The sequence below is a fragment of the Sus scrofa genome, chromosome 11 (genome assembly GCF_000003025.6).
Source record: "Sus scrofa isolate TJ Tabasco breed Duroc chromosome 11, Sscrofa11.1, whole genome shotgun sequence".
Taxonomy (NCBI): Eukaryota; Metazoa; Chordata; class Mammalia; order Artiodactyla; family Suidae; genus Sus; species Sus scrofa.
The window spans coordinates 24,836,942-24,855,645 of NC_010453.5; the positions used below are offsets into that span (position 1 = coordinate 24,836,942).

Genomic DNA, 18,704 nt, shown 5'->3' on the forward strand with positions numbered 1-18,704 from the left:
ATAAGCAAATAACACACTCAAGTTTGTGTGTTTTTTTTTTTTCCTTGACCACATCCCTACTCCCCTCCCCTCCTCTTCTTCCTCTCCTCTTTCTGTATATCCATAATATTTCCTTGCTAAACCAGAATCCTAAAGCATGATATTGCTTTTGCTCATCAGTTGAAAATTTCAGTAGGTTTCACCCTTCCTCCAGTTCATTCCAGGTGACTTTCCAGTTCTCACGATGGCACCACAGGATGCCTCGGAACTAAATTCCAGCCAGGCAACCTCTGGGAGGATAAAATCAAGTAGCTTTGGCTCCATGTATGGAATCAACTTAACTAAAATCTGATAACTTTGAATTAAAATACAGTAACACCATTTAAACATGCTGAGAAATGTCTTCTTATTATTGTTATTTTGTCTTTTTGCCTTTTCTAGGGCCGCACCTGTGGCATATGGAAGTTCCCAGGCTAGGGGTCTAATTGGAGCTGTAGCTGCCGGCCTACACCACAGCCACAGCCACGCCAGATCTGAGCTGCGTCTGCAACCTACACCACAGCTCATGACACTGCCAGATCCTTAACCCACTGATCGAGGTCAGGATTGAGCCTGCAGCCTCAAGGTTCCTAGTTGGATTCAATAACCACTGAGCCACGATGGGAACTCCTGAGATATGTCATTTTGAAAAATCTGATCATTATTTTCCTTTTCTTGATGGAAATAGTTTCTACACAGTGGTGTTCATGGGAATCATGAATTATGGTGAAATGTTTTTTCCGTATTATAATTAGTCGTATTTCTTTAAATCAGCACTCAGAAGAAACTTTAAACATTTGTTGCACCTTTTGACTAAAATGTCTCAAATACCCTCTAAACATGCCCTACTGCAAATAAAATGCTAAAGTGATTTTTTTTTTTTTTTTTTTTGCCTTTTTAGGGCCGCACCGACCGCATATGGAGGTTCCCAGGCTAGGGGTCGAATTGGAGCTACAACTGCCAGTCTACACCATAGCCACAGCAATATGGGATCTGAGCCGTGTCTGCGACCTACGCCACAGCTCACGGCAACGCAGATCCTTTACTCACTGACCAAGGTCAGGGATCAAACCCGCAATGTCATGTTCCTAGTCAGATTCTTCTTTCTGCTGCGCCACAATGGGAACTCCTAAAATGATTTTTAAAAAACAGTGCAAATCTAGTATATCTGATTCTTTAACCTACTTCACAGATATTTGGGAGGCGGGATGACAGTGAAATGACGTAAGTTGAAGGAAACAGTTTTCCCTTCATTTTCACCATATTTAACTATAGCATGACTTGAACTCTATAACTCACTTGGCAGATGATATGACCACTGCATGTTCATCAGAATTGAGGATTTTTGTAAGATGAGCTGCCACTGAGTCTTCATAAATTGTCATCTGAAAAAATAAAAAAGAACCTACACTGTATTATTGTTGCTGGCACCCATACAACTCAGTTTATTACTGCCTCAAAAAAAGGACCATTTATGACACTTGTGACATGGGGCAATGGCTAGAATGAAAGATAATGAAATAGAAACGGCTTTAATGGAATATAAAATGTATGTGAGATAGTCATTACACACAATAGATAAATATTTCCTTTCTGCGAAAGGTTCTTAGTTTCTGGAATTCTTTAATTCATATTTTTAGAAAAATCCGTAAAGTCCATTAAAAGTGTTGTTAATGTCAAAGTAGCTGAATAATAAAAAAAAACCTCCCATAAGGCAGACAACCTAATAAAAATGGGCAAAAGACTTGAAATTTAAAGAGGAAGACAGGCGTTCCCTGGTGACCTAGCAGTTAAGGATTTGGTGTTGTCACTGTTGTGGCTCGAGTTTGATCCCAGGCCCGGGAACTTGGGCATGCTGTGGGTGTGGCCAAAAATAAAATAAAATAAAATAAAATAAAATAGGAATATATATGAATGCTCCATAAACAGATGAAAAGGTGAGCAACCTCATTAGCTACCAGGCACACAGAAACTCAAAATCACAATGCAATACTTCCACGTATCTGTAGAATAGCGAAAATGAAAACGACAATGATGATTGGAAAACGCCAGATGTTGGCAAGGTTGTGCAGCAACAGAATTCTCATACACTGCTCTGAGGGCATAAACTGATACAAACACTCGGGAAAATTGTTGGGTCGTGATCTATTAAAGCTGCATGGATGCATCATACTATAGGATGCAGCAATTTGACTTGCACATCTGTACCCACAAGAAAAGCAGATGTGCTTTCCCAAAAGACACATACATGTTCAAAACAGCATCCATTCAGCAGGAGAACGGATAACAAATTGTAGTATATTCGTGCCATGGAATACAGCAGGGTATTGAGAATCCCTGTACCACAATACCAGAAGGATCTCACGGATGTAATATTGACAGAGAGAATCAGGAAACAAACACGTGTATACATACAAAGTGAGGCTATTTTATCAAGTACAAAAACAGACGAAATTAATCTATGCTGATAGAAGCCAGGACAATGGTCACTGGGGTAGGAAGCGGGGGTGGTGAATGAAGGGAGGGATGAGGGGGGCTTGGAGCTGCTGGTAATGACGCTGTGTGTCTGGGTGCTGATTACATGGGTTGCTTTAGTTTTGGGAAACTTACTAAGCTGTATGTTTATGATGTATGCACTTTTCTATATATTTAATTCAATAAAGTGCCTCTTTCTTTCTTTCTTTTTTTTTTTTTTTATGGCCACATTCTTGGCATATGGAAGTTCCTGGGTCAGGCATTGAATCCGAGCCACAGCTGCAACCTACGCCACAGCTGCAGCAATGCTGGGTCAAACCCACACCTCCACAGCAACCCAAGCCGCTGTAGTTGGATTCTTAACCCACTGAGCAAAAGCAGGGACTCCTCAATAAAGCCACTCCTGGGCATACATCTGGACAAAACTTTCATTGAAAAAGATACATCCACCCCTATGTTCACAATAGCCAAGACATGGAAACAAGGTAAATGTCCATCAACAGATGAATGGATTAAGAAGATGTACATACACACAATGGAATACTACTCAGCCATAAAAAAGAACAAAACGGTGCCATCTGCAGCAACATGGATGGAACTAGAGACTCTCACACTAAGTGAAGTAAGTCAGAAAGAGAAAGACAAATACCATATGGTACCATTAATATCTGGAATCTAATCTATAGCATAAAGGAATCTATCTACAGAAAAGAAATTCATGGACATGGGGAACAGACTTGTGGTTGCCAAGGGGGAGGGGGAGGGAGTGGGATGGATGGGGATTTTGGGGTTAGTAGATGCAAACTGTTGCATTGGAGTGGATAAGCAATGAGATCCTACTGTACAGCACAGGGAACTATATCTAGTCACTTGTGATGGAATATGATGGAGAATAATGCAAGAAAAAGAATGTGTATATATATGTATGTATGACTGGGTCACTTGGCTGTACAGCAGAAATTGACAGAACACTGTAAATCAACTATAATAAAAACTTAAAAAAAAATAAAATGCTGAATGAATGTCATCCAATCATGTAAATAAATATTTCTCTCCATAAGATATCAAAATGCTAAAGGACTGCCATATCCCCTTATCTATCTGACTCACATTTTAACATTCTGTTGAAAGTATGCATTTTTAATATGTACAAATGTGCACAATATTTAAACTGCCTCATATTCAGTGCCTTCCATCAAATGTTTGCCTCAACCATATTTCATGTCACATAGTTCAAAACGTTCTAGTACAAACCATCAGCTCTCTTCTGGCTGGCCTGTCATGTTCTTCTGCTTAACCCAGGTATAACCTTACACTGCGTTTTACCAATCAGCACCAGTTTACTCAGATATAAATGAAAATTCAATTATTGCTCTTGCCCCCAGTAAAGCCTTCCTGATTAGCCTCTTCCCAAAAGAAAGTCAGTCCTGCTTTACCTCCAGGGCCAACAGGGGCTGATCAGTGTGCTACTTTTTAAAACTCCTTTCTTACATTCTTCAAAGGCAAACCACTGATGGAAAAGAAATTTTCCACGAAAGACAGGAGGAGTAGAACCTGAAAGTTTCACACAATATTGTACAGACTCACAAATCTACTTACCGATCCCTGGTCTAAACATTAAAAGCTACAACTTTACAGCTAAGATCAGAAAAATGAAAATGGATCTTCTAGAGGCAAAGAAAGGAAAAGATTCTTTCAAAAATTGCTTTCTTTTCCCTAAAGGGTAGATTGCCAAAAAACCTAAGGAGGTAGGAAAAAGATCATTAATTCCATTTAATTTACATTTAAATATCTAAGTTTTTGTCCATTAAAAATGGCCAAAGGCAAAGAATACAATCTCTCCCAGCAGAAAACAAAATAACCTCTATGTTCAAGGATAAAATTTTATCTGTGCCTGCGGCATGTAGAAGTTCCCGGGCTGAGGACTGAACCCGTGCCATAGCAGCAACCAAACCACAGCAGTGACAGTGCCAGATGCTTAACTGGTAGGTCACCAGGAACTCCTAAGGATACAATGGTTGATGTCGCTTATAAACCTATTACGTCGTCACTTAGCAGCTTTAGGAAAGTAAAGTAATAATAATTGTTGACATTTTTTTTATTGTTGACCAGGCCCTGTGATTAAGTACTTTGTATGTATTTATCCTATTGATTATCCTGTTTTAGAGCTAAGGCACCTAAGGCTCAGGTAAGGTGAGTGATTTGCTCACAGCTAATGAAAAACAGACAAGCTAGGATCCAAATGTGAGGACTCTGGAGCTCATTCTATCACACCCCCATTCCACCCCAGCCAAGCAAGGCTTGCTCTTTGGTTAACTGGATTCATGAAATAAAATCTCACCCTTTCTCAAGTGTATCATGAGCAGCCTCCAGGTTGGGCTTACTCTGTCCCTCCCACCCGCTTTCAAACCATTCTCCACCACACAGTGATTCCCCCCCATGCCACCCCCCGCAAAAGCACACATTTGATCATGTCACAACCAAGCTTAACATGTGTCAGTTTTCTATTGAAAGTCAAAACACATCAGCTAGCAGGTAAGACCTCCATAAGTCTCAAGACTCTCCATGATCCAGACACTTCTTTCCTCTCCTTTGTCCTGTCTTTTTATAATTTTTTATGTTTTCTTTTTCTTTTTTTCTTTTTTTTAGGCCCCCACCTATGGCCTTTGGAAGGTGCCAGGCTAGGGGTCGAACTGGAGCTGCAGTTGCTGGCTACATCACAGCCACAGCAACGCAGGATACAAGCGTGCCTGTGACCCACACCACAGCTCATGGTTATGCTGGATCCCCAACCCACTGAGAGGGGCCAGGGATCGAACCTGCGTCCTCATGGATGCTAGTTGGGTTCGTGACCACTGCGCCACGATGGGAACGCCCTCCTTTGTCCTGTCTTTTGATGCTCTTTCTTTGCACCACACGCAATGCTCCTAATTTACCAACATCCTTACCATCAAGCTCTGTGTAATGCTTTTTGTCAACTGGCTAATTCCTACTTCTTTTTTCGTGTGTGTGCACTAAAAACCTGGTTTAGGCCTAAGGCGTTCAGGAACTCCTTTAGACATAACCCCCTTTGTAAACACTTCGCTGAACTTGTCAGATAAGAACCCACTCTTCCATGCAATCCTTAAACCCTGAAAATAACTGAAACATCGCCCCTCATTTCCTTGTCTGTCCCTTCCACCCAGAGATGCCCAAACTTTCTGGTTCATGGTATCCTTAGTGTCTCAATAATTTTATGCCAGTGCCCTGGGCCAAAAGAAATAATTAACAGTAGTCAAGTCCAAAAGAATAAGCATTTATGTCCTCACACCCTAATAACCATTTGAAAAGATAATCCACATAAATTAAAAGAAAAAAATTTCATCCTTAAATAACTAGTTGTGAGCTGTGCGCACCATACTATCTCAAATGTTAGAATCAGATTGGATCAAAATATGTTCATTTTCTTTTAACGCTAATTTTTTGTGTGGAGCTTGCTTTATATCACAGCAACTACTGAAAACCCAGCTTCACAAAAATATGATGTCATCAAAAGGAATGTAGTGCAGAGTTCCCATCGTGGCTCAGCAGTTAAGGAACCCGACTAGGATCCATGAGGATGCGGGTTCGATCCCTGGCATCGCTCAGTGAGTCAAGGATCTGGTGTTGCCATGAGCTGTGGTGTAGGTCACAGATGCAGCTCAGATCTGGTGTTGCTGTGGCTGTGGTGTAGGCGGGCAGCTGTAGCTCCGATTGGATTCCTAGCCTGGGAATCTCCATATGCCACAGGTGCAGCCCTAAAAAGGAAAAAAAAAAAAAAAAAAGGAACGTAGTGCAACCTAACATTTAAACTGTGCACCACATCTCAAGCTAGGATTTCTGTAGGAACCAACAGATGTTTAGTAATACAATGTTTTCTCTGAAATTTAAAAGCATGTCATGGTAGCCCCCAGAGCTCTGAGTTCACCTGACGCACCTGGTACCCAGCTTGGGTACCTAACAGCTCTAAGCTGGTTGAAACTAGAGTATAAGTCTTTTATTTCCAGGTCCAGGTACTGACCAATAGGCATTTAATATTGCTGAATGAGTGAAAGAAACAATAAAGTTACAACTTCGTACCCCGCTATTACCAAGCAGCTGGAAAACAGAATGCAGGGAAAGAAGTTTTATTACTCAATAAGAATAAATTTAAAACTAAACTAGCAGGAAGATTTTTCGTGTCCAGACATTTGAGGCTATTCTCTTTGACGTTTTCTGGAAATTGACTGGAGAACAGCAGCTCACACCTTCTTCCTGATTACCTTGGCATCTATTGATTTCCTAGACTGTATGTTTGGTGTATGATACAGAAGGGACCCAAAAATAAAGACTCCTGCATCAAAAGGCTTTTAATCCACTTGGAAAGCAGTAGAAAACATGGGATGGGATATATTAGGGAGCTGGGATTGATATATACACACTACATAAAATAGGCAACAAGAACCTACTGTATCGCACAGGGAAATCTACTCAATACTGTGTAGAATTTTTCCTATGTTGGAAAAGAATCTGAAAAGAACAGATCTATGTGTATGTAGAAGTGATTTACTTTGCCCAACACCTAAAGCAACACAACTTTGTGAGTCAACTATACTCCAATAACACTTATTTAAAAGAAAGAAATGAAAGACAGGAAGGAGGGAAGGAAGGGAGGGAGGAAGGAAGGAAGAAAACAGTAAGAATTTGACTTCCAAGGAAGAGACGAGGTCAGGGTCAGCGTGCGGTGATATCAAGATAACCATTGTTCTGATAGGGTTTGGAATTTAGGGGTTGGCTTAGGTTAAAAGAATTAATAATAGGAATTTCATATTCACTTCTTTGGGCCCGTCATCAAGCCAGAGGACAATATAATGGTGAGTAAATAATACACACTGCCTCATCCCTACAGGCTGATGCCACTAAGACAATGGAAGGGGAAGGGGGCTGTGGAACTACTGAGAAAGGACAAAGACCAAGGACTTGAACGATGAGGGATGGCCCCCTGGACTGAGTGATACCCAAGCTGAGACTTGAGAACAGGAGGGAACTACACTTGAGGCCAAAGAGCGATAGATAGACATTCCCAAAGGGTCAGAGGACAGAAGAACCGGATGCCCCGGGGATTTTACATTAAATGTAAACAACACATTTTCTGAAATCAGGAAATCTGATATCAGAGAAGCGTTGTTACTAAAGGAAATCATAGAACCACCATTGTTACAACATTTAAAAAGTATAATGACAACTAGAATGACTGAATATGGCCAGAAGGAGTTCCTCAATCAAGCTGTCAGGATTGCTTCAGCTCTATAATTCTATGGTGCCAGCAGAATGCTAACAGTTATTCAGATAAGAAGTTCTACCACATTCTGTGTCCTTTTAAGGAAAAGTGGAAAAATAATAATAATTTCACAATCACGCATAAAGGAATCCAAAATAAATATTTTATTAAAAAAATACAAGCTGGAAAAAATTAAGTTGCGCCTAAGAAGAAGGAAGGTTTAGCCTACTTTCATTTCAGTTTTCATGACAAAAAAGTCGCACAGTGACTGGTCAGGTTGACACAGAACACCCACTCATCCTGCAACCTTAAGGCATGCTGTCTCTTTTGTTTTGAACTACGTTAATAAGAAACCAAAATAAATGAAGTTTCATTCAAAACCCTTTTACACTAGAAAAAGAGCTTTCTTCCATGTAGTTACAGCTGTACCTCAATTTAGTGACTACTAATGGGATAAAAGTAAATTGTCTATGTTTTGGACAACAGAAATTGATAGAACACTGCAAATCAACTATAATAAAACAAATTAAAAAAATTGTTCTCCTTTTTTATTTTTAGAAAGTTAATAACATTAAAAATACTATTAAGAAAAAAGATTGATATATTTAGAGCTGGAGAAAATACTATTACATTGAGAGGTTTAGAGCTGGACAAAACACTATTTATAAACAAAAATTATAAAAAAAATGAAGCTGGAAATAAAAGTGTGTGTGTATATACATATATATATACTTTTTTTTTTTTTTTTTTGCTTTTTAGGGCTGCATCCCGCAGTATATGGAAGTTTCCAGGCTAGGGGTCAAATCGCAGCCAAAGCTGCCGGCCTGCGCCACAGCCACGACAACTGGGGATCAGAGCCTCATCTGCAACCTACACCACAGCTCAGGGCAATGCTAGATCCTTAAGCCACTGAGCGAACCAGGGATCAAACCTGAATCTTCATGGATCTAGCTGGGTTCGTTAACCACTGAGCCACGAAGGGAACTCCAAAATATGAATATCTTAATATTTAATAGTAATTACCTCTAGATGGCAAAAGTGTAAGTAAAATTTTGATTTTCTTTTAATATATTTTTACATTTTCCAATTTTTTCAGAAGTAGTTTTTGCTACTTTTATATCAGGGAAAAAGATTTAAATACAATTAGCTTCTTTAAGGAATAGCCCATGTTTCAGGTCATCGTTCCTTTTCTTAGTTTGGACAAGATCATCATTTTCTTAATGACAAAACAAAGATTTCAACTGTAAAATAAACAAATGAACTTTCCTAGAGGGAAAAATGAGCCATCACTGATCAAATGGTCTAAGCGAGTCAGAAAATAAGCCTTTGAAAATTAGGTTCTGTTTTAAATCTCCAGCGCTTTGAGGTTTAATCAGAATGCTGACTCTTTAAGAACGTTTAAAAACTGGGAGTTCCCATCATGGCTCAGTGGAAATGAATCTGACTAGCATCCTTGAGGACGAAGGTTCGATCCCTGGCCTCGCACAGTGGGTTGAGGATCTGGCGTTGCCGTGAGCTGTGGTGTAGGTTGCAGATGTGGCTCAGATCTGGCGTGGCTGTGGCTGTGACGTAGGCCAGCAGCTACAGCTCCGAGTGGATCCCTAGCCTGGGAACCTCCATATGCTGCGGGTGTGGCCCCAAAAAGACCAAAAAAAAAAAAAAAAAAAAGGCATTTCTAAAAACCGTAGTTATTAATGGTCTCTAGCAGGATGGATGAAGACACTGTCTTCCTTTGTTTTATCTTGATCAACAGGCTTAACCTAAAGACCTGTTCTGAGGCACTCTCAGCATAGCGGGAAGAGAGACACTCCATAATATCCAGGCTACCAGTATTGGTGTGTTTGGAGATTATTTCCAGGAGGTGGGGGAATAATCAAACGACTGAAGCAGAAGATGAGTGAAAGCTAACAGGAGCCTGGCATCAGCTGGCCTCCCTGGGGCCCTGATGCTAAGAGGAAGCACGAAGGGGGATATTCGGAGAGAAATGCCGGGGCGGGAACAAGCAAACTTGGATGCTGCTGCTTTCCACATACTCATCACTTCCTGTAACCCCCCCCAACACTGTGGCCTCCTCCACAGGGGAGGTCCCCGAGACCCATGAAGGGAAATGTTGCGGCTGAATTCACACGTCCTGGGTGGGTGACACGGAAGGAGTCTCATCTAGATGAAAAGGATCCTGCCCTTGGCGGAGTGGGGCGGGAGGAGAGGACCAGACCCCCAATCAGAAAAATGACGATTCAGTAAACATGGTACCACATCCTATAAGCGTCCTTATTGTTCAAGACTCTCACCCCCATTTTCAAATGATAGAGAAAAAGTTCAAGTCTTACATAAAATTCATCAGATGCTTCCGGAGGTTCGGGAAGTAGAGAAGCCTTTGGTGGCAGCTTGAGTTCATAGGTCATTATACTCCACCTGAAGGGAGAAAAACCTGGGTCAGTAATGCCTTTAGGGTTTAATAAACTGACTGTTCTCACCTCACACACACACGCATGTGTACACCATATACTCATGAACCACAGTTTACTGTGTCTAAAATAACCAAACATGGGAAGAGATGGAAATTCGATAGTCCCATAACATGCTGAATTCATTGTTTATGATTTAAATATCTTACCCAATTCTCTGATCAGCAACTTCCACACATTTTAAAGCCATGGGCCAGAGTAAGAAATGAGCATATGTTATAATACCTCCCTCTCCACTAGATGCAATGCATTCTGACTTTCCTATTCCTTTCTGTTTTTAAATTCTGCTCACCTCAGTTCCGTTTTGTTTCTTTTTTTGTCTTTTTGTCTATTTAGGGCTGCATCCATGGCATATGGAGGTTCCCAGGCTAGGGGTCCAATCAGAGTTACAGCTGCCAACCTACACCACAGCCATAGCAACGCCGGATCCTAACCCCGTCAACCTAAGCTCATGGAGTTGAACTGGGCCAGGGGATCCGAAACTTGGCCTCTGGACAACCGCTCATGCTTCCTAGTTGGATTCCTTAACCACTGAGCCAGGACAGGAACTCCCTCACCAAAGTTTCTAACTAGACTGTACAAGTTGCTAATGGGTCACAGCCCCAAATTCTAAAACAATGTCCTAGATGAAACAAATGCCTAGTACCTATGAAATATCATTCTGCATGTAGCAATCAGTCTCACTGAGTTCGCTTATACAGACATGAAATGAAAATTAGCTAAAGAGCTCCTGTTTTTTTTTTTTCTTTCTTTCTTTTTTTAAATTTTATTTTATGGCTGCACCTGAGGCATATGAAAGTTCCCAGGCTGGGGACTGAATCCAAGCCACACTTGTGACCTACCACACAGCTGTGGCAATGCCAGATTTTTTAACCCATTGCGCCAAGCAGGGAATGAACTCACACCTCCATAGCGACCATAGCGAACTTGGGAACTCCTAAATGGACCCTCTTACATTAAGAAAGTAAGCATGGGGAGTTCCTTTCAGGGAACAGCGGAAACAAATCTGACTAAGGATCATGAGGTTGCAGGTTCGATCCCTGGCCTCGTTCAATGGGTTAAGGATCCTGTGTAGCCGTTAGCTGTGGTGTAGGCAGGCTGGAGACCTAGCCCGGGAACCTCCATATGCCGTGGGTGCAGCCCTAAAAAGCAAATAAATAAATAAATAATTTAAAAATGTAAGCATGGGATTGGGAGGAAAATATTAATAAAGACTGTACTTAATTGAAGTAAATTCATTTTAATTAGCTGTAAATATTAATTTCAAACCAAACACTGAATCATTTGATAATAGAGAAAAACAATCACCTCCAGCTATTTCCAGTCTTCTGCCTAAAGAGATAAATTCAAAATTTGGGAAGAACAATTGGGTAGGGACATTACTGTTGTCAGTTACAGGATATGAAATAAAGATTTTTTTCAAAGACACAAACATAAAGAGAGCAGTATCATAACATGAATTATAAGAAAAGTATATCACGGTGGAAGCCAGTGATAAAACCTAGAGGAAAATCCCAAGACTAGCATCACTATGTAAACAGCATCTACTGTATCATTCAGACTAATAAGCCTTTGCATATGAATTCAAATTCTGGGGGTTCCCATTGTGGCTCTGTGGTAATGAACCTGACTAGTATCCGTGAGGGCTAGGATTTGATCCCTGGCACCGCTCAGTGGGTTAAGGGTCTGGTGTGGCTGTGAGCTGTGGTGTAGGTCACAGACGCGGCTCAGATCTGGCACTGCTGTGGCTGTGGTGGAGGCCGGCAGCTGCAGCTCCAATTCGACCCCTAGCCTGGGAACTTCTACACGCCGCAGGTGTAGCCCTAAAAAAGAGACAAAAATAAAAAAATAAAGTATTGGAGACTGAGTCCACTTTATGCTCTCAAACTGCAGGGAGATCCCTCCCATGACCAGTTTGTGAATAAACACAGACAAACGCTTTTCTGCCCAGCTTTCTTTTGAAATATTCCGTCAGCAAAAGCATCAGCCATTACATTACCTTATGACAGGCAAGGTTACAATTAATTAGGTTATAGCTTATTTTAGAGTAATCACATTTTAGATGGTGGCTCCCTGATGAGATTTTGTTATTTTCCTGGGAAGGGTGTCACAGATGGCTAATCCTATCAAAGTTGTTTTGATTCACGCAAGTTCAAGTTCATAATGAGATTTCGACATTCTGGTCTTCTGCCTGTGCAGGTTACTGCTTACTGAGTCCTGGTGGGTCCCTGCACCCGGATTCATGATACCACCTCCATAATACTCAGGGTACACACACTGCATTTCCTTTTTATACGTGGGGCATTTAGAGAGAAAGCAGTTACGGGATATGATTGAGGGTACCATAAAAATGGTGACATTTTCTTCATATGAAGCTCTTTTCCCAATACTTTCCTTGTTCCTGAGAAAGGATTGCATTTTTTAGTATTTTGTGGGTTCAACTTTGGGTTTAGTGGGTGCAAACTATTACATTTAGAATGGACAGGCAATGAGGTCCTACTGTGTGGCATGGGGAACTATATCCAATCTCCTGGAATAGACCATGATGGAAGACAATAGAAGAAAGGGAATGGAGGGAGTTCCCGTTGCGGTGTAGCAGAAACGAATGGACTAGTATCCATGAGGTTGCAGGTTCATCCCTGGCCTTGCTCAGTGGGTCGGGGATCTGGCATTGCCGTGGCTGTGGTGTAGGTCACAGACGCGGCTCAGATCCTGTGTTGCTGTGCTCTGGCGTAGGATGGCAGCTGCAGCTCTGATGCAACCCCTAGCCTGGGAACCCCCATATGCCATGTGTGCAGACCTAAAAAGCAAAAAAAGGGGGGGGGATCAGTATGCCACGTGGATCTGGTTTTAGAAGGGAATGTGTTATTACCTGTCCAGCATTTTGGTACTGGCTCGTTCCAGCTTCTCAAGTATCTGAGGAAGTTGGGTGTCGTCATCGTAGGAGCCGCCCCAGCCAAGAACCCGGGCCAGGTCGTTGCCTGTCCCCAGAGGCAGGACTCCCAGCTGACACTGAAAGAGAGCCCCACAGGACACCTCAGACAAGCTGAGTGACACTTTGGCATGTCTCTGCGAGCAGCTTAGGACATGCACATTCATGTTCGCCAGCGAGGAAAAGAAGGAGCACTTGCCTGTTTATTCAAGTTGAGCTTGTCGATTTCTGACAAAACCCAACCCACACTGCCGTCTCCTCCGCAAACGAGAATCCGGAAATTGTCGAACTTTTGGAATAATCTTAAACTGAAAATGAGAAAGTATTTTATTTTAGTAGAAATAAAGAAAAATCACTTTCCCCAATTCGTTGGCATTCTGCTTTTGACTGGTATTCACATTCAGATTAAATATAAGAATTCTTACATATGAATCATACTATAAAAATTAATTTGAGTGCAATATTTAATTCAAGAAATGTCTCTTTCTTTCTTTCTTTCTTTCTTTCTTTCTTTCTTTCTTTCTTTCTTTCTTTCTTTCTCTTTCTTTCTGCCTGTGGCATGCAGAAGTTCCTGGGCCAGGGATGGAACCTGTGCCACGGCAGTGACACCACCAGATTCTTAACATGCTGAATGACCAGGGAACTGCCAAGAAAATGTCTTAATTGTAAAGAGGAAAGGGAATTATACGTAGAAATGGAGATAAAATTAAAAGGAAAGAGGGGTAAGAAATGAAAAAACAGAAAAGAAGCAGAACCCAGGAAAGAGAAATTAAGTTAAGGGAAAGGAGACAATAAAAGTGGGTGATTTTTCTCTTTCCATCTCAGGAATATGTTATTTCCATGAGTAGCACATTACAAACCAAGGCATGGAATCTAGGGCACCGGTGCTCTTGAGTGGCACTGGGGGCAGTTCTGAAACAGACCTACCACTTGCCAATGTACCCTGCAATAGTCCCAGTAGCTTTTTCCCTTCCTCTTTTCCTATTCTCAGGTCAAACTTTTTAGTTCTGATTTCTTCATCTCAACTTTTTTTAAATTTGTGTTTTTAGGGCCACATCCATGGCATATGGAGGTTCCCAGGCTAGGGGGAGAATCAGAGCTGTAGCTGTTGGCCTACACCACAGCCACAGCAATGGCAGATCCTTAAGCCACTGAGCAAGGTCAGGGATTGAGCCCACATCCCCATGGATAGTAGTTGGGTTCGAGACCACTGAGTCATGTATAGGAACTCCCTTCATCTCAACTTTTTGACATATCTCACCTTCTTTATATACCTTTGTGTCTATACCTCAAGCATTGTGGAAAATCAAAAAAATATGTTTTGGAGACAATCTCAAGACTTTTCACGAAAGGAGTTCCTTGGAATCTTAGAGGATGGATGGAAAAAATAAATGTCAAGAAGATAAGAGATTAGAACAATGAAGGATGATGAAATAGAAGTGCTAGAAAGGGGGACAATGCTCACTAGCAACAGGAGAGACAGAGGTGAGGGGAGAAGCTAGAAGAGAAGTGCTAGGACCCTGCAGCAGAAAGCGAGGGAGGTACAAGCACATAAGAAAGGAGTGGAGTTCAAACAAAGAAGACCAGCACCCAAGGAACCAGAAGGGCCTCAGGCAGCAAGAAAAAGGCAAAGGAAACAAGAAGGAAGATTCTGAAAGGACAAAAGTGAAAAGAGGCACAAAGAGAGGCTGAGAAGGGAAACGGAGAAGATGAGAAAAACGCTAAACCACAAAACATAAAAATCCTTTTCAGGAACTGGTATCTAAAGCTTCCATTTCTACTTCTGTGTTTATGGTTTAGGTGACAACGGAACCCAAGAGAAAAGCCCAGTTGGCTTAAGTAAATCATCTGAGGTTCCTGGTTCAGATGACAAATACACATGCTAAAAATGCATTCAAAGTGCCACAAGGCATATTTTCTCTCATTGAAAATACATTTAATTTTCCCTCAAATTTTAGCTTGTAGGACATTCCAGAAAGTTGGAAATGAACAATCAACAAAAGCATTTTTTGCTCATTTATGTGGACCAAGGCTGAAGTCCTTGAGATCCATGAGAGTACCTGTGCTCTGAAAAAATAATTATTTGCACATGTAAAATTCAACACTAGCCTCCCAGGAAACTCATTTTCCAAAGTTACTCTTTGTATTTCTATATTTATACAAGTTGCTCTTTCATAGAGCGAAGCAAACCGTTAGTACTGTTTGATGTAGGATATACGCTAAAACATTTTTAAAACAAACTGTGGAACTTCCAGCACACAAGGGAGTTGTATAAATACCAAAAAATTGTGTTAAAATTTATAATTTGAGCTTTAAAAGAAGAGACGTGGGAGATCAACACAGAGATGACGAGGTGAATCTGCAATTAGGAACTGAAAAGCCAAACAGAAGGTTATGCTCGATGCCACATTTAATTCAAAGGAGAGTTATCAATAGTCATTTACCCTAAATGAGGACCTCCATTCATTAAATCAAACACCTGAGCCGGATTTAGTAACTGTTTAAATCGCCGAAGAAACTTTACTCCCTGATTATCTCCACTCTTAGAGTTGACAAAAACCAATAGAGGACTAACACAGAATGAAAACGTGGCTCTACAGAAACCTGTAAAAAAAAACACAGCACAAGATCAATACATACGGCTTTCTTTTTAAACCATTAACAAAACTTCAGACAAAAAAAAAAAAAAAAAAAGACGAATTCAAAAGAAACTTTTCGGTTACTTTAACTAAATAAGTTATAATTTAGCCCCCCAAATGGAGATGGGTTCATTATTTACATATTAAGACCATAGGACTTATCCTTTTTTTTTTTTTCCTTGTCTTTTGTCTTTTTAGGGCTGTACCCTCGGCATAGGGAGGTTCTTAGGCTAGGGGATGAATAAGAGCCACATCGACATGGGATCCGACATGCATCTGCGACCTACACCACAGCTCATGGCAATGCCGGATCCTTAGCCCACTGAGCGAGGCCAGGGACCGAACCCACATCTTCATGGATACCAGTCGGGTTCGTTAACCACTGAGCCTTGACAGGAACTCTGGACTTATCTTTTAAAAAATGTTTTATAATGAAAAATCATACCAAAATGGTAAAACTATTAACCATAGATAATTTGAGACCTACCGCCTGCCTTAATAACACTTAAATATTAAAAGAAACCAATCATAGACTATAAATTCACATTTGTTAAAGGATTCATGTTCAGTAGTCTAAAATATTTAACTCTTCCTTGATAATGCCTTAGAAAATATTTTTTAATTTCATAATTTTATAGTAAGTAACAGAAATTTGACATATCAGGTTTGGTGGGGGTCAGTTAATGCACAAGTTTAAAAAGTATATCTTCAGCTAATATCCTTATTATCTATTGGCATAACTTGAAAAAGCATAAGGCACTTTTTTTTTTGTCTTGTTGCCTTTTCTAGGGCCGCTCCCACGACATATGGAGATTCCCAGGCTGGGGGTCTAATCGGAGCTATAGCCACTGGCCTATGCAAGAGCCACAGCAACTCGGGATCTGAGCTGGGTCCTACACCACAGCTCACGGCAACGCCACTGTGCAAGGCCAGGGATCGAACCCGCACCTCATGGTTCCTAGTCAGATTCGTTAACCACTGAGCCACGACGGGAAAGGCACTTTATTGATGCAAATCATTGACAACAGTTCATGGCAAAAGCCTTTTGGAATGTGCTTTGCTTATAAGAAAGTTATTAGTATGCTACCCCAAAATGAGTGTTGTAAACAGGCTCTTTTTTCGTTTTTTTAGGACCACACCTATATTGGAAGTTCCCAGGCTAGAGGTTGAATCAGAGCCACAGCTGCCGGCCTACACCACAGCCACAGCAACTCGGGATCCGAGCCTTGTCTGTGACATATCACAGCTCACAGCAAAGCTGGATCCTTAACCCACTGAGCCAGGCCAGGGATGGAACCCGCATCCTCATGGATTCTAGTTGGGTTCATTTCCGCTGAGCCACAATGGAAACTCCATAAATGGTTCTTCAGCACATACAACTAAGTTGTAAAATACTGCAAAGTGAATGAATTTATAGAAATGTAAATTTCCTGCAATGAAATTTTAGGAAAACAGATTCCCCTAAGAGCTATGCCAATGGGCAGCATCCATTATGAAGACAAAAATACTTCTGAAAATTAACCTTTGCAGACTGCATTCTGCCACAGATAATGATCTTATTTTATTTGCTGAAATGTAAAATCGATACGTCTTATATGCTGTAATTTCACCACTGGGTTCATAGCGATGTTAAACCTTAATTTTAAAATGTCCTTTTAGAAATGAAATGTACTATTTTGCAATTGACATGGAATCCTTATATAAAAACTGACCAGCATACTCAATTACAGTTCCATTTATTATAGAAAAACACATAATATTTGAAATACCAGGACTATACATACTTACACTACTTCTACGTACCATCAGAATCGGTGCTGTTTAGTGCAATTGGAGGGATGACAGATACTTTACACTGGCCAAGTGGACAGATAGGATGGTACAAATCTTTGCAGGCAGTGTGTACCTAGTAACAAAGGTGGATTTAATCTTTAGGAATCATAAAAACACAGCAATTGTTTTGTTATGGTATAAATTATATCTAAGGAATTGACAAATGAGAATCAGGTGCTTCACAAAATGGTCCGTAATTCATGAACGGCTTTAATGGCACAGTATTTATACTTCTAGGGAATTGGCTAATCCTTTTAGAGACGGGAATTTGATTGGGTCTGTGCAGTCTGTTTTCATGATTGTCTCAGGCAAGGAGTATGTTGGCTGTAAATGCCTGGTGAAGGCAAGGAAAGAGGAAGAGGGAGGAGAGGAAGGGGGGACGGAGGGAAAATGATGGACGTGAACCAGTGAGCGTCAATATCATGGTCCATGGGAAAAACTGATGACCTTGACCTTATAAAATTCTTACAGAATTTAACGAAAATAAATACAATCTGTAAGGTGTCTGCCCTTTCTGCAGTGCTTCGATAATTTTCTCCCAACACTTTGGGGTTTGGGGGTTTTTGTTTTTTGTCTTTTTGCCTTTTAGGGCCCCACCTGTGGCATATGGAGGTCCCCAGGCTAGGGGTCTAATCGGAGATACAGCCGCCGGCCTACACCACAGTCACAGCAACGTGAGATCCGAGGCGAGTCTGCAGTCTACACCACAGCCACAGCAATGCCGGATCCGAGCCTTGTCTGCGACGTACACTACAGCTCAGCGCAACACTGGATCCTGAACCCACTGAGCGAGGCCAGGACTGAACCCATGTCCTCAAGGATGCTAGTCGGGTTTGCTAAGCGCTGAGCCACGACAGGAACTCTGACACCTTTTTTTTTTTTGAATCACATTGTCGTGTTGGCGTAGTTCTAAGTACACCTGTGCTTTTTTTCTCAGCTAGACTTCCGGCTCTGTAAGGAAAAGGCCCCTATTATCGCCCACTCATCTTGGAAATCGATACACATCACAGGAACTCAGCAAATGTGTTAACTCCGTAGGAAAAAAAGTTTCAAGGACAGGC

General features: G+C 41.1%; 1 protein-coding gene across 1 annotated transcript in view; it reads right to left on the reverse strand.

The window, feature by feature from the left end:
* The window catches only part of DGKH (diacylglycerol kinase eta), a 198,533-nt gene that overhangs the window by 64,546 nt on the left and 115,283 nt on the right, over positions 1-18,704 (reverse strand). The window contains 6 exon segments of the mRNA XM_021065624.1: positions 1,318-1,403; positions 10,102-10,186; positions 13,112-13,251; positions 13,371-13,479; positions 15,616-15,775; positions 17,614-17,716. Coding sequence (XP_020921283.1) covers positions 1,318-1,403; positions 10,102-10,186; positions 13,112-13,251; positions 13,371-13,479; positions 15,616-15,775; positions 17,614-17,716 — 683 coding nt within the window.